Source organism: Fusarium graminearum, chromosome 4, assembly GCF_000240135.3.
Source record: "Fusarium graminearum PH-1 chromosome 4, whole genome shotgun sequence".
Lineage (NCBI taxonomy): Eukaryota > Fungi > Ascomycota > Sordariomycetes > Hypocreales > Nectriaceae > Fusarium > Fusarium graminearum.
In genome coordinates, this window is record NC_026477.1 from 539,287 (window position 1) to 554,964 (window position 15,678).

The following is a 15,678-nucleotide window of genomic DNA, read 5'->3' on the forward strand; positions in this document are numbered from 1 at the left end:
AGAATGATGCACTATATCCCCATCGGAACATATTTAGATTTACTCTGGACTTGCAATTACAATATCTCTAACAAGTCAAACAGTTAAACGGACCCAATGGTAGCAACCAGAGAAGTCCCTTATCAATCCCTCGCCACGCCGTTCAACCAGTTCACACACTACAGTGGCGGCTTGCGCCCAGGGGCAGGAAAACAACGGCATTTACAAATCTTGTTCCTGGACGACATCTCCAAGCTACACTAGTCACGATCGATCAGACCTAGAGCTTGCCGCCAGAAACCTTATTCGGTTGGTGTCTCAGACTCGACAGGCACTGGAATTTGGACGTCAATCTTGGCAGAGACAATTTCCTAATGCGTCACTATTGAATTCTGGCTCGTTGTGTCATTCTACACAGACACCAGGCTGGATTAATGGATTTCGATATGCACAAGAGTATGAACGCTGGAGTTTTGAGTCAACAACTGAGCCGCATTCTGGAAGCAAACGAGAAAACAGCAAATGCTAATTCGCGATGTAGAAAGGCCAGGCATGAGGAAAAGAACTTTCCATGTCAAAATTGTCATTATTGCGGTTGCAATTGATGCAGGCAAAGTTAGTCTTCGTGTAGTCGAGGCCATATAGCAGGAAGACATCGAGTTGCAAAAAGCGTTATGGAATAATTGGAATGTCTTATGGTAAACTATTGACCTTTACAGCATCGTGTACTTGGCTAATAATAAGAAATAGCTCACGGTATCTGGGAGTGCCAAGTTAGGCCAAGAGCCAGTGTTACTTGGACAATGACATCAACTATCAACCACTTCAATTGGCACAAACGATCTCGTGCAACAACTCTTCTCTACCAAGGAACCTTACGTCCAGGCAATCGTGTTTAAACCCAATGCCCTGATCTGATCCAACTTGGTTACCCCAGCACTACCGAAAACAGCCACCCGAAACAGATCCCGTCGCTGACGCAAATTCAGGCAATCGGCCCTGAATATCAATGACCATTGAACAGACGCGCCTAGAGACGGAAGAAGGAACATGGCGGGAAAGTCGCACAAAAGACTGTGTCGCACAGCCAACCATCTCAGCAACATATCGGATTGTGCAAAAATAGATGAGACAAATACAGAAATCGACAAGGCTAGACAAATATCACCGGTATGGGAAAAGGGAGTGGATGTTTGCGGGAGGAGTGGATGCAATCGTGGCTGGAATGTCGTGCATGTCTTAGACCAAAAGCAAAAGTCGACATCACCAACGCCGCACGCGGAAGCTCACGCGCAAGAGGAGGGGAGGGCGGATGCTGACTTAGAGTGAGATCTAGAAAGACACGATCGGGCGTTGGTAAAGCAGAGACATATAAACCCAGTCTTGGTATGTGTCTCAACTCTCTCTCATCACCATCACTCACTCACAAGTACAACTACAGCCATAACTCAAGATCAACACCACTCGCTAAGAACACTCGCTCGAACTCAAACTCAACCTCGACCAAAATGTACAACAAGATTCTGCTCATCGCCCTCTCCGCCTCTGGCGCCCTCGCCTCGGTGCAATACTCGCCCAGTTTCCCTCTCCTCTCGGTCCGCCAAGTTGTCGAAGTTCCCTGCTCGGAGCAGAAGCTCAAAGACTGTGGCGAGGGCTGCATCCAAGAAGACTGGACATGCTGTCCCAGCAAGCAGGGTGGCTGTCCCCCCACGGCGTACTGCGAAGTCGGCACCAATGCGCAGTACGGCTGCTGTCCCAACGGAAGCGTCTGCAACGGCGAGGGAGGTGGTAGCACTCGCGCTTCGACCGATACTCTGACTCTGGCTGGCGGCGATACGACTACTGTTGTTCAGGGCGGTGTTAACACGGCCGAGACGGAACCTCCTGTTGTTGAGGGATCTTCAACTGCTGTTATTGTTCCTCCTCCTGTCGATACTCCTGTCGATACTCCCGTCGCCAGCTCTCCTGTTCCTCCAGTTCTGCCAGTTCCCAGTGGTACTCCCGTTCCTCTGCCCGTGCCACAGACTCCCGGTGTTCCTGTCGTCCCGGTTCCTACACCCAGCACAGTTGTCGTCAACGGTGGAACATCCAACAGATACAGCATGTTTGGTGGTATTGTGGCTGGTGTTGCCGCTCTCGTTCTTTAATTGTATCGTTTCTTTTGTTTGTCGGTATAGATTGCTGGATTAGATGATAGGTATGGGGGACTTTACGGAAGCCAATCGAGCGTCAAATGCCAGAGGGCATATAATTATTCGTCGACCGATTAATGCAACATCAACGCACTCATTTGAGGGCTTCATTACTACAAGACTGACTGATTCGCGTGAAAATGTGGTATCAATTGGTTCTATATATTAAACTTAAAGCCAAAGCCCTGTCGCTCAGGCATCACTTTTCTTATCCATCGCTTACTCAATCTTGACACAGACCTTGCCCTGGTGCTGACCAGACCACTGGTACTCGTAAGCCTCACGGAGCTGCTCCAGGCTAAAGACCTTGGGGTCGACAACAGGACGGAGCTTCTCAATGTTGGCCTCGACAGCGCGGCACATGTCCTCCATCTGGGTTCGGCTTCCGACAAGGAGACCTCGGGTGGTGCAGAGGTTGGAGAGACAGTCGAGGAAACCAGGGTCGTTCTGGCCGGTGCCACCAACGAATCCGATAATAGAGATAACACCGTCAATCTTGACAGCGTTGAGAGACTGCTTCATGGAAGAAGGACCGGCAACCTCGATAACGTGGTCGACACCAGCACCACCAGTAAGCTCCTTAGCCTTGGCTCCCCACTCAGGAGTCTCCTTGTAGTTGATGATGTGGTCGGCACCGAGCTTCTCGAGGAGCTTGGCCTTTTCGCTGGAGCTGGTGGTAGCAATGACCTTGGCACCGGCAGCCTTGGCGAACTGAACAGCAAAGATGGAGACACCACCGGTTCCCTGGGTGAGAACCCACTGGCCAGGAAGAAGCTTCTTGCCCTCAAGACCGTAGAGACCGTTCCAGGCGGTCAGACCGGCGCAGGTGAGAGTAGCAGCCTCGTGGAACTCGAGACCCTTGGGCATAGGGACAAGACCTTGCTCGTCAAAGGCACCGACGGAACGGAAGGTACCGTCAATGACACCACCGAGACCGGTCTGGACGCTGAGGTTGTCGAGGGAGCCGCCGATATGGCCCTGGTTGAAGAGGGTGACGACCTTGTCGCCGGGCTGGAAGCGAGTGACGTTCTTGCCGACAGCGAGGACGGTACCGGCACCGTCAGAACCGGGGACGACGCCGTCCTTGGCGGGGAAGGGGTAGCGTCCGATAGGGAGGATCAGATCACGGTAGTTGAGGGAAGCACCCTGGACTGTTGGATGTTAGTGATTTGTGTGAGTGAGTGTTGATGAAGACTTACGCTTGACGAGGACTTGGCCATCACCGAGTTCAGGAGTAGGAGCCTCTGTGAACTTCATGCCGCTGAAGTCCTTGGCATCCCGAGAGGGGATGATCCATTGCTGGACGGTCTGGGGGATAGATTGAGACATTGTTTGAAGTGTGTTGTTGAAGTGGTTGTATGGTGTAGATGAGATAGTGTTGATGAGAAGGTAGTAGTGTGACGCTCCGATGTGGTCTTATATAACTCTATGATCTATACCGCCAACTAAAAGAAAACTTCTTTAAAGATGCAGATTTGTCAGGAAACAGATTGATGTCTGTGCAGGATGCGATTTGTAAGAATCGTGGTTCGATATAGAAAAGAATTAGAGTGTTGAAACTGACGTAACCAAGTCTATACCAGGTACTAGACTGTGGCAAGCGGTGGATACTGACGTTTTACTGTTTCAATGCGACTTCAACTGCCGATGGGTTCTTTTTTTACAGTGGAGGTGGACTATGGAGACCAATTGCGGGCTTTGGACTAAGAATCCCGATGAAGCCATTCAGAAAAAAGAATTGATCCACTTGGAGTCTATGCGGATCCGAGATTGTCATGCCTGTAGAACCTTCGGGGTTCTTACATACTGACCTACAGAGTCTGAATGGAAGAGTCTGGATGGATAGTGTTTATCTTGTCAGTCAAGTTTATGCCACGTTGTGTCAATGACTCGCGTGCATTGCATTGCATGAACTGGTTTGGTTTGGACATTACAGTATACAGTATGTAAATAGGAACCTGTACAGCTAATGACATCAATTCATCCAAGTATATTGAGTTACAGGATGGCATCTTGTTGACCAAGTAAACAACTGTAGGGTATCAATCGGTAGTAGTATGTCTTCAGCGACAATAATGGGGCTTATACTGTCTTGCCCCGCCAACTGTCATCTGTCATCAACATTGAAGACTCTCTACAATCACATAATACATCCGATCATCGCCAATGGCTCACACTCCATCTCAATTAACCGTCAATCTGGGTCTTCAGCTCCCATACTCCCCCAGCGGAACCCCCCGCCCACCGTCAGTGACAGGCATCGTCGTCTTTTCCGGCGGTAGCGCCGCAAACAACCTCGTCGATGTCTTCGAGAGCCTTCGAGAAGCGAACCAGTGCTCCCTCAGTTACGTGATCCCCATCTCTGATAACGGAGGTAGCAGTAGTGAGATCATTCGCGTCTTTGGTGGACCAGGTTAGTCTTGCTACCACGTGGCAGGGTCATCCCTCCCTAGTCTTAGTAGTAACGACAAATAAGGTATCGGAGATGTTAGATCTCGTCTCGTTCGCCTGATCCCAGACAGCAACGGGAACCCCGAGACTGTCGCCATCAAGCACTTCTTCAACCACCGCCTTCCCAAGAACTACGCCATTGCCAGATCGGAATGGTTCGAGATTCTCGAAGCTACCCATCCTCTGTGGGGCGACATCTCATCGCCCAAGCGGGAGCTCATCCGATCTTACCTCAACAGCTTCAACCTTGAAGTTGTCAAGCGTATGAAACCGAGCAGCCGCTTTGACTACTCTGGCGCCAGCATTGGAAATCTCTTTCTGACAGGTGCTCGTTTATTTACCGGTAGCTTTGAAGCTGCCATCTATCTCTTGAGTTCCATCTGTTCTGTGCCAGATAGAATAGCTGTCCTTCCGGCTCTCAACACCAACTTTGCGAGCCACATCGCTGCTGGGCTTGAAGATGGAACCATAATTACTGGCCAGAATGACATTTCTCACCCAAGTGCTCCCACGGCTGCCGTACCAGGGACATCGGCCGGCGTGCATAGTCCGATTGCCTCGCGACAGGGACCGTGGCATCACGACCATCACCATGTAGAGGATGCAAACTTGCCGGGAACACTACCTGCGCTGCGTCGACCAGCGATTGCTTTTTCAAAGGAACAGGAAGAGGACCTACCGGCCCGAATCGCACGACTGTGGTACATTAATCCATACGGTGAAGAGATCAAGATGCCCGCCAACCCACGAGTCCTGGACGCCCTCGGATCCGTGCACAGCGTAGTATACAGCATTGGGTCTTTGTTCACGTCGCTCATTCCCAGTCTTGTCCTGCGCGGTGTAGGAGACGCCATCACGAGTCCGCACGTGCGCAACAAGATCCTTATCCTCAACGGTACCACCGACCGCGAGACAGGTCCTTCGACAGCGCCGTTTACAGGGTTGGACTTTGTCGGGGCCATTGCAAATGCTCTCGCCGACTCACGCGGTCTACCGAAGCCTTCCGAGGAGGAGTATAACCAGTACGTGTCGCACGTTATTTACATCGAAGGCCCGACGTCGCCAAAGGTGGATAAGCAGCAGTTTGGACAGCTTGGTATCGACGCGACGAGGTTGTACGGGCCCAAGGACGAAAAGGGACGTGGTGGGAGGTATGATGCCAAGGCGTTAACACAGGCTCTTGAGACTATCATCGGAAGAAAGGATGCTCGGTCGGATCGAAGTCGACGTAATACTCTTGTGGGTTGATCTTACATAGATGGAATATCGGTCGATACCTTGCTGATGTCAGTGCTACCTCGTGTCAAGTCAAATGAGACATAGAAAAGAATATGTATTAGATGTTATATCGATGTGGTATGCATTCAAACTCCAGGTTTGATTTAATATGCTATCCGCCCATCTTTTGTATCCAAGGTACCTCGAGGTATCATCTCCCAAAATGCGCCGTCCATCCGAATCGCTAACCAGCAACGCAACCCATTTCCCGTTCCCATTTCCATGTTGATGCTCATCAATCGGCAAACGCGGGGTTAAACATGAGGTAGGCCATGACGACAGGCCAAGCCGTGGATAGTAACAGCGCTCCGATCACTGAACCTCCCGTCGTCCGGATGCGGTCGTAAGGACCCTTCCAGCGGTCGATGAGTGCGCATGTGCTAAAGATCATGGCGCAGATGTAGAGAGTTGCGCCCCAGAAGACGGCGAGGTGAATGTCTGAGTCTTTGTCTTGAGGGCTGAGGACGACGCCCGAGAGATCCGGAACGAATGTGGAGGAAAGATTGGCGCCCATTTTGGTGGTTTGTGTACAGACTTGTGTGTGGTGTTTGTTCTTTGACAGAGTGTAACCAGAGTAAAATTAAAGAGAGGTTCGTTCTGGTATTACAAAGATATAAATTGGGTGGAAAAGGATCACTCGCCAGCGAGGTTAAAAAGAATGAGAATGAGAGAGAGACTGACTGACAGACTGCAAGTGCCCTTCTAAAAGAGCGAATCATTCCATCAAAAGAGCACGAGATGGGATGTCTTGATGCATGGGATGAAGCAGGGGTACGGAAAGTGACCAATAGAAGACCCAACAAGGACACTCTTTGAGGTCGGGGCCAAGACGACCCGGTCGCGGATGCGTCTCGTTGGTTGAAACAAGTGCAACTATAAGACAGGGGACCAATTGTGGTGATATTTAAGCGCGCGGCATTTGGTGGTCACATATAGTCTGTAGATACTCTGTCGTTGTGATGAGCTGATGGATGTGACGATGAGCTGACTGCATGGCATATGATGAATCTATCTATGTCTATTACTCTCTATTCTCTGTATTCAACAATAAATCTCTTCTTTCTCCCCCGACATCATCATCTCAGATCTGTTTCACAACTCGTGAGATGGCCCGATGTAACCATGGTAAAACCCTCAGACCAAACATCCAAACAACAGGGTGATGCAGATTTCTCGATTACATCCTTGTCGCTTTTACTCTTTTTATGTATAGCATTGATTGCTATTTCTTGGCTCTGCCGTTTTTTGGCTCATCCGAAACCTGCCACCTTCCCCTTGTGGTTGTTCCCTCTCTGTCGGGTTGATCCCAAGCCGGTTTGCTTGCAGGGGAGAGGACGAATTACCTGAATTTTCTGGGGAATTCAGAGTTTTAAATGTGCAAAATTAAATGATGCAGAGTTTGCTGTGACTATGCTGTACAATGAGTCACTTATTTTGACTTGCTTGGGGGACTCCACTTTCTACCACAACAAGCTGAGTTGAATATTGATCAAGAATAATTATATGCGTTCAGCTGATATCATTGGTCGTTATTTTTGTCAACTACATGTCCAACCAAAGTCTATAGGGTATTGGGTTGTCTGTTGGTTATACGACAAATCATCATGGGTTGCCTCAGAATATTAAAAAACAATAACTGCAGAAAGTATAATAACAAAATTAATATATCAACTTTTGCTACTCAACGCTCTATTCTCTAGGCTATTTATTTGTATCATTTTAGGAATTCAACCGTTCTTGCCTTTGATACCTTGCACAACACCAACTACTTTACCTGCTAGGTATCTGGTCTTGTCTACTTATTTAGTAATCTTTTCACAAAACTTCCAAGACCAAACCAAACACCAAACACTTTTACAGACAAGTGTACTATTTCCTCAACATCAGATTCAAGCATGTCTTCACTGCGCCCAGAGCTCCCCGAAGACGAATCTCTCTTCGGGTCACCGGTCCCAGAATCAACTCTAGAGCTCCCCGAACATGAAACTCTCTTCGGATCGCCGGTCCCGAAACCATCTCTAATACTCCCACAGTGCAACGAAATCACGTCAGAGGAATCTATCGATTTGACGGCAAATTTATGCCCCCCTATTGGCAGCACACCGGTTAATAGAGAGAAGCTCAAAATCCCTTCAAGACCACCCAAGTCACGAAAGAGCTCGCAGTCGTACGTGGTGGCATCAAAACGGGACAGCCGAACCGGGGGAAATTAAGAGAGAATGTGGTCTATGATTTGGAAAACGCCTTGGCACTAAAAAGAATTACGGCTACCCCTACTTTCAAGTTCGAGGATCTGAGTCTCGACAAGCAAATGTTGGTCGTGTCACAACTGAAGCGGTTCATCAAAGAAGAACAGGAGAGAAGGGACAAGAAAAGACAGGAGACGCAACAGTCCAGCACCGATGCATACGTGGCTTATCAAAAAGCTTGTTGGGAGAAGGCCAAGCTGAGAGCTGAAGCCAAGAGTATGACAGCTAGGAAGACGAATGGTCCCTTACCTGGCTCACAACCGCAGATCCCAGGCCAGCTCAACATGCCTCAGGATTCGATCGTTCCACCAGCGACCACCAACAATAATGAAGGTCGTGGTGCCGTCGGAGCATTTGACTGGTTCGAAGGCCTGGAACGTATGTACTAGCAACAAAGACTTTCCGCCTCGGAGGACGTGTGAAAACAATGAGCAAAGTATACTGTATGATCAGAAAGGCAATTGAAAAGAATCAAGCATTTTTAATACATGTCAAAGCTTCCAAGGTTCCAAAGGTTCAGTACTAGGCTTGCATCAACGAGCATTATAAACCGCCAGCTTACTCGTTACCAGTTACCCAGTGACGCGTTACTGCTGACGAGAACATGATCATTGAATTGCTCTAGGAGGTAGGGACATTCGTATCCTAGAACAAAGACAAGCTAACTCTACAGCGCTCTAATTCGATTCGTGGGAGTCGTGTATTGTGCGGACGGCGGGGATGGAAGCTTGTGCCGTACTTTCGCTCTGACCCTAATGATCAATGTATGGGACAAAGCCAAGATACATTGTCAAGTAGCAGCTCCATGCGTTTCTCAACTATTCAAGGACAGGATGTGATAACCGTTCGCCTAGACCGGCATTGGACTACAAGCTTCGGGGCATCGGTCCATGGTCCAGTCATAGTCTATATCATCCGCCGAGAAAAGATTGTCCAAGGGGTAAATCTTGGAAGCGTACGAAACACAATCAAGCTTGAGCCAGCCTCAGGTTGCTTTTTGGCGATGCTTTCGACGTGTGATATAGTCGATTATGCAGCCGGGAGAGGGATACCGGCATAGACAACAGCTTTGAGTCGGGTCGTGGAATATAATTGGGAAAGGAGAAAGGGGATAAATCGTTCTCAAGTGCCGGGTTCGTTGAGGAGACTAGAACAACCCAGACGTTAGTATAGATCAAACAAAAGGTAGGGATAGTGTCTGCTGCATCAATATAACTCAAGATGGGAAACTAAGCCCATAGTAACACAGCAAGTGGTCAGCAGAACCTGCCAGCTGCTCATGGGGAGAGTGAATGTCCATTCCTGATAGGATATGAAAAGCTGGCCTCTTGAGTCTGACATGGCGTTTGTGGCAGTATGCAAATCATCAAGGTTCATAAGAAAGACCAATGGCGTTCTTTGGTATTCTCTATATTGATATACAGGACCAAGCATTGGCTTGCTTCTTATGAATGGGTTCTGGCCCAACGCAACAATACCATGTGCACCAACGGCAATGAATTACTAACAAGTCTGCAGACGTTAGCAGGCGACTCGCAAGTATAGCCGAACAGAGATGGTGTGAGGCGAACTTTGGCTTCTTTAACGTACCGCATCCATCCTAATCCTCAATCTTCCTCTTTTCCTTTGGTGGCTTGGGTGTTATAGGTCTCACAGTCATGCACAAACCGCTGTTCCTAACTTCGTATGCAACAACTACCCGGTTCGAAGATGGCAGTTTCTTCTTGCAATGCTTGCACTTTTGCTCTTCTACCTTGAACTTCGGCAGTCCCATAAAAAGGACATTCTCGGCAAGGTGGCTAACGCTGGTACGGTAGACCGGCGCTAGATAAATCGGAACGAGCATCGAGGCTTCTTCTGAGACAAAACGTCAGTGGGTGGTGTTCACATGGGTTTGTGTTTCACACTCTGAGACATGTGCCTGAAATGACGCACCTGTGTAGTAAATATTGTGTCGATATGGATTCTTATCTGTAGCTAAAAAGTTTGTAATGTTTTAGTAGGACTGATCAAGTTTTCGCACGAGATAGTTTTGAAATAGATGCTTGAGGGGAGTTGAGTTGATATTAGGCAGATTAAAATCTACCGGTCAAGAGATGTGATCACAAGTCTGTGTATGTACGTCGGTAACGTTGACTCTCAGACGAAGTAACCCCCATGATGCTAAGCATCGCCTGTATCGATTAAGGTTCCCAACGACATATCACTGTGTTGTAAAAGTAGATTCATGTGACAGTTGCCAGTCAAACATGGTACCAAAGTCTTCTCTTGATTCCTTGTCGAAAATGACACTTAGATAGACTGGTGCTGTAAAAGCGAACTGCCGACACTAATATTTGTGAAGCTTGTGATATAAGTTGTTTCTTCATGTTGCAAAACAACTGCCGATGAGACGATGTTAGTACAGAGATTGCACAGGTGGAAGAGTAGTGTAAAGCGAAAGTCCTACCAAGAACACACCAACGTCTTGGTACTACGTGCCATATTTGTCCATGAGCCGTTCGCCCACATATGAAGAGCAAATATGCCGCCTGCCGGCTGAACGATTCCAAATCGGACCGATGACTGGCTTTGAGTAGTAAACAAAAAAAGACGATCTTCGAGGTATGCCTATCGTTGAGATCAGCTGGGCGCACAGTCGCTTACCAAGGAAATTGACTGGCTGGGAATCCCACAGCCTTGATCGTATATCACGTCAGGCAAAACCAAGTCCTCGACAGGCAGATGATGGCGATTCCAAGATGGTAAATGTTGCGAAGGTAGAAGGGTGTACATTGTGTAAGGATCAAGGTCATATTTAAATGCACTAGGGCCCTCGTTCCAAATATCGATGGCCTTTGAGAGACAGAGATAGATCACGGAGGACCCGAATCTTCCAAGCATCAGTGGTTCACTGTCTTGCTTCCAAGGTGAGCACCATCCTTGTTGTGCTTGATGATAAGTTTACGTATGACTCATGCCTTGAAAGCAGGGCTTACAGGCGAGGGAATCTTGGTGAGCCAAGGTGTGGATTGCCTACAACAGATCAGTACCTGCTGTCACTTGTTTGCCTGGCAGCCTTCCACTATACCTCTGTTGGATGTGGGCGAACCAGGTTTGGCCAGTTAGTCTGCTGACGATGGTTTGACTGTTCAGTTCCCCCATGCAGGGTCGTCTCTGATCGAGATTTTTGTTCTTCAGCACAGCATCGACATCGGTATGGCGATCAAACATCTTGTTTGTGGGCTTTGAGATGTGCAGGAAGGACCCCTGATAGTAAGTTTTCCATCTTGAATTACACTTTTCCAGCACTATGGCAGGAAGGACATGTGAGGCCGATTCTGCCGTCAGACTGGATGCTTTGCCGACTGCAGCTGCGTCAATGTTAGCACATTGTATCTCCTGCCGGCAACACAGCAAGTAAGTTTGCCAACCTGGCCACAATCTTCTGCTAATAGAAGTAATTATAGGCGAAGATGGGTGTAACTGTGTTTTATAACACAACGGCATGCAAGATTGCTGCAGTGGTCGAGGTGGAATGTATGTTTCCTATGGCCAAAGATGGCGGCGTGATGCAAACTCGACAACAAAGATGATTTTGCACAACTTTGCGCCGGAGAGTTGAAATAATCCGGATTTGAGAGAGAATCGTGGTTTTAGTGCAACTGCCAGTTTTGTTGGGCTCGGGATTAGAAACGTGGTCGAGGAAGGAAGGGGAGAGAGCAGTTGACAATTTGGATGGAAGGTGGAACTTGCAGCCTGGAGAATGGAAGAAGGAACTGTAGTGAGCTAGCGGATATCTTTTGGTTCAAGTAGTCAGCCAGAATATTCATCATTTCCTCTGCCAAATACACTTGTTTTCCATTCAACAATCCTATTTCCTCGTCTTGATTTTTATGCGAAATAACTTGATTTTCATTACCGAGATACTACAATACTCATCCCGCTGGCACGTCCAAACCGTATCGTGAGTCATATTAATGAGTTATACCGGAAAACCGGACGCACTTACCCCTAACTCCAGTCTTGAGGCCTCCAGCTGACCCTGCAGAAACTGTCAAGTCTATTGCCAACCATGGTCCACTACGAGATATACGATTGGATCAATAACGAGAGGTAATACTAAACACAAATTCAAGGCATCTAGGACCTCAACATACTATGAAGAGAAAGCTCCGGTCTCGTCACTGCCTGACTGCCCGTCGTGGAGCTGCAACACAAACGGAGCCAATTAGGGTATTGTCTGTTGTCTTTGGAGCGAATGCTAACTCAGACTGTCATAGACCAGGCCTTCATTACACTCGAAAACGTCACTTGACTTCTTCATGCCTCTGGTAGACACCTATCACCGCTATCGATGTCCACGGTTCCTGCGCACCGCAAACAGGTCACAGCATCGCCCGGTTTGCCTAGACGATTTAACGGACCAGAGCCTCACAATCTCGTGATCCCGGATTTTTGAAGTCGTGCCAAGTATTTGAGATGAAAATAGTTTGACAAAGGACTAGTTGCAACACACACGGTGCAACGACGGGAAGTTCAGCAACAGCGATTGAGGCTCATTCAACATCTAGGGTTCAACGTATTTGCCTGAAACACTACTTTACGTCTATCAAGGTAGGATTCTTTGAGGCGTGATTGTTATCAAGAAACTTGAGACGTGCTAGGACTGACGTGTATTCATTTCTAGTTTGACAGTCATAGTCATATGCTGCGATAATGGTCACGTTCAACCTGGTACCCCGAGAAGATTGTGATTTTACCGTGAGTGACAAGAGGAAGTGGAGGAACAAGGCCGGATTATGGATGAAAATGATTCGGAAGTGGGATGCATTTTATCTCAAGTTGTTTGATTTTATACTGAACTGCCTTTGAATATTGACGGTATCGTGACTGATTTGTTAGCTAGGAACTCAAGTTAACAGCACCCGTTCGCACTATACACCTTTGGGGAGGCATCCATCAATAAAGAACGTCACTCAATAGGCAGACAGTTTCCATTGCATGGCAAGCCGCATCAACTTCCGAGGTGTAACGAGCCCACGTTTTGCCAAAAGGCGTGCGAAAAACGCCCAAAGGTGTAACAAGAGTTTAAACTCGGCAACACAAGACAAACTATATAAAGTTGCAAGCGAGCTTCGGCTACGGCTCGATCCGTTAGAGCGACTTCCATTCCGTTCCAGAACCTCTGTGCTGGCGACATATAAAACCCAGACAAGCTGCTGCCGAACTACGCATTGAACAGCAAGCTTTCAGCCCAGATCCTGATTCATCCAAGACAGGATATTCATATTCTTTCCCAATATATCCCATCTACTTTTTCAACATCTTGATGCCTGCTAGGCGATATATTATCTCTTGAGACCTATAAAAATTTATTCGATTTTATACCACAGTATTTGCTATCAATCTTACAACACATTCCAAAATGCCTTTCTATTCCAGCAGTGGGAGTAGTTATCGACCAGCCAAAAAGTGTCAGATGCGACATTGTGACAGAGAGGTAGGGTTCTATGAAAGTAGCAACAAGAATTCATTTTACTGCCCGAGGCGTGAGTAAAGTCTAAAAGCTGAAAGACATTTCTAACAAGTCACTAGATAGCTGTCATGCTAATTACAAATGCCGCACACCGTCAGAAGACGGAGAAAGGTTCTGTAAGACCCGTAAGTTATCAATTGCCTACTTGAGAACTGAAATTGACATATATAGACGCAGTTTGTGCTCACTATGGATGTGGCAAAAGGATATCAGAGGAGGACAAATCTTTCCGTTACTCAAAGGGAGGCAAAGATTCATGGCTTTGCTCGGATCGTAAGTATCATATTCACACCCAAAAGCTCGACATTAACGCGGTACAGATCGTTGCAAGGCAGATGACTGCTACAAACATCGTCGCGACTCCAACACCAAATACTGCGATGATCATGCCAAGGAGAACAAATGCGAGGTTTCGGACTGCTCTTCGGATCGAAGCTCGAAACACTACTGTGAAAAACACACTTGCCAGCATCCTGATTGCACTCGAAAGACATTGAATTCGGGTCGGAGCAAAGAAAAATGCCGTCACCATCAGCCGTGTGCCTCACCGGGGTGTACTAGGCATGTGGACTTGGATGCCTACAACATTCCAAAGAAATTTTGTGCTCACCATGGTCAATGCAGGATACATCGATGTCATGGTATCGTCCGGACGGGATCTTGGTATTGTGCTGAGCACGAGTGCTACATTGTAACCTGCCATCGACCCAAAGACCTATCTAATGCCCCTGGCACCCGGTTCTGTCATAGACGTATGTTTGTTTCTCTTGTACTATTCAAAGGCTAATCTTTCATCTTAGACAGATGTTCCGTTGCAGGCTGTACAAATTCTCTCCTCGACTCAAAGGGTCATCATGTCCAGAGATGCTCTCAACATACCTGCGAACGACCAGGCTGTTGTGAAAAAGCCCGTACTGACGGTTCAAAATCCCCTTTCTGTATTTCCCACGGTTGCATGAACAAACATTGTCGGAATCCAGCCAAGGTTAAAAATGGTTGCTGTTGGGAGGAGGCATGTGTAAGGCCCGAGTGCGGCATGCCCAAGTCTGCCGGATGTGGAAACTACTGTTTCAATCACAGAACGACCCATAATGACTCGTCGACCCTAACATCATCCCGGTCTACTACAGGACGTTATAGCCATGGGAGTATTGGGAACAGGCCGGCGTTAGTTGTGCCCTTCGATTGGGCATATCTGCGCTCTCCCACATCAGGGTCCAGGGAATGGCGGCATGCGCAGATGGACCGGGCTTATCGAGGCATTTACTCAAGGCCTCGGTATTATTAGTACTATCCAAGACGGCGGATTCTGAATCGGGTTTCTGTTGGGTTGTATCAGAGTGCAAGGGTATGATTTTCAGCTGCAGTATCTGTTTTAGTATATCTTTTGTATAAGAGTGTAATTTAGGATAAAGTTGTTTATGATAATTTAGCTTAATTAGAATAGACATACGTAGCTCGGCTCATTGGGAAACATTAAGGCAACAATGCGTTCTTCGCTTTTATTAGTCCCACGATCTCTCTCGTGCTATAGCATTGCCTACGATCCAGCGACATGGAGGGTAAGTGAATTATACGAAAGTTTGTTTGCATATTTGAGAAGGTTGGCAAATGCGTGGCATGCTAGATAGCTCTTTCAATAAACGACATTAAAGAGGCGTATAGCGCCGTTGCGGCTTGGACTATGTTGCGCAGCTGCTTGCGAATGGTGAGATGTTTTACATCATCTTGGAGGATGAAACATTCTAAACACCATTGCTTGAGGTCCTTCATTGCTTGTAGTTCCTTGGCGTGGCATCAAGGGGCGATGCACATTGTGAAGTTGGCCGTTCATCGTTGGGGTTCTCGTTGGGTATTAGTGGCGATTATATCAGAAGCAAGTCAACGGCATGGGACATGGTATGTATGAATAAAAATTTATTTTCATACTTCGTAAAAGTAATTATGCTGGCCATTGACGTAACTGGCACAAGGCTATTCTACCGTTTACATATCCACAGACAGCCTTTCA

General features: G+C 47.6%; 8 protein-coding genes across 8 annotated transcripts; 5 read left to right on the forward strand and 3 right to left on the reverse strand.

The window, feature by feature from the left end:
* The first annotated feature begins 1,406 nt into the window (after positions 1–1,406).
* FGSG_06597 (uncharacterized protein) lies at positions 1,407–2,200 on the forward strand. Its single transcript, XM_011327911.1, has one exon. It carries the CDS (start codon positions 1,488–1,490, stop codon positions 2,124–2,126), a length of 639 nt encoding a protein of 212 aa, XP_011326213.1. The 5' UTR covers positions 1,407–1,487; the 3' UTR covers positions 2,127–2,200.
* A 100-nt stretch (positions 2,201–2,300) lies between these two features.
* On the reverse strand, positions 2,301–3,596 carry FGSG_06598 (uncharacterized protein). The gene is made up of 2 exons (XM_011327912.1): positions 3,371–3,596; positions 2,301–3,322 (listed from the first exon to the last, which is right to left on the reverse strand). Exons 1-2 carry the CDS (start codon positions 3,498–3,500, stop codon positions 2,391–2,393), a joined length of 1,062 nt encoding a protein of 353 aa, XP_011326214.1. The 5' UTR covers positions 3,501–3,596; the 3' UTR covers positions 2,301–2,390.
* Positions 3,597–4,337: 741 nt separating this feature from the next.
* FGSG_06599 (uncharacterized protein) lies at positions 4,338–5,870 on the forward strand (the record flags this gene model as incomplete). Its single annotated transcript, XM_011327913.1, has 2 exons — positions 4,338–4,584; positions 4,648–5,870. 2 exons carry the CDS (start codon positions 4,338–4,340, stop codon positions 5,868–5,870), a joined length of 1,470 nt encoding a protein of 489 aa, XP_011326215.1.
* Positions 5,871–5,935: 65 nt separating this feature from the next.
* Positions 5,936–6,571, reverse strand: FGSG_06600 (uncharacterized protein). The gene has a single exon (XM_011327914.1). The coding sequence runs from the start codon at positions 6,412–6,414 to the stop codon at positions 6,136–6,138; it is 279 nt and encodes a 92-aa protein (XP_011326216.1). The 5' UTR covers positions 6,415–6,571; the 3' UTR covers positions 5,936–6,135.
* A 1,224-nt stretch (positions 6,572–7,795) lies between these two features.
* Positions 7,796–8,675, forward strand: FGSG_06601 (uncharacterized protein; the record flags this gene model as incomplete). The annotated part of the gene is made up of 3 exons (XM_011327915.1): positions 7,796–8,067; positions 8,160–8,527; positions 8,647–8,675. 3 exons carry the CDS (start codon positions 7,796–7,798, stop codon positions 8,673–8,675), a joined length of 669 nt encoding a protein of 222 aa, XP_011326217.1.
* Positions 8,676–9,523: 848 nt separating this feature from the next.
* Positions 9,524–11,362, reverse strand: FGSG_06602 (uncharacterized protein; the record flags this gene model as incomplete). The annotated part of the gene is made up of 8 exons (XM_011327916.1): positions 9,524–9,661; positions 9,721–10,006; positions 10,085–10,120; positions 10,406–10,478; positions 10,610–10,759; positions 10,796–11,079; positions 11,128–11,164; positions 11,267–11,362. 7 exons carry the CDS (start codon positions 11,360–11,362, stop codon positions 9,750–9,752), a joined length of 933 nt encoding a protein of 310 aa, XP_011326218.1. The 3' UTR covers positions 9,524–9,661; positions 9,721–9,749.
* Positions 10,996–11,995, forward strand: FGSG_12944 (uncharacterized protein). The gene is made up of 3 exons (XM_011327917.1): positions 10,996–11,058; positions 11,118–11,548; positions 11,599–11,995. Exons 2-3 carry the CDS (start codon positions 11,442–11,444, stop codon positions 11,612–11,614), a joined length of 123 nt encoding a protein of 40 aa, XP_011326219.1. The 5' UTR covers positions 10,996–11,058; positions 11,118–11,441; the 3' UTR covers positions 11,615–11,995.
* A 1,561-nt stretch (positions 11,996–13,556) lies between these two features.
* Positions 13,557–14,955, forward strand: FGSG_12945 (uncharacterized protein; the record flags this gene model as incomplete). The annotated part of the gene is made up of 5 exons (XM_011327918.1): positions 13,557–13,680; positions 13,727–13,792; positions 13,839–13,940; positions 13,988–14,419; positions 14,486–14,955. 5 exons carry the CDS (start codon positions 13,557–13,559, stop codon positions 14,953–14,955), a joined length of 1,194 nt encoding a protein of 397 aa, XP_011326220.1.
* Between the last annotated feature and the right edge of the window lie 723 nt (positions 14,956–15,678).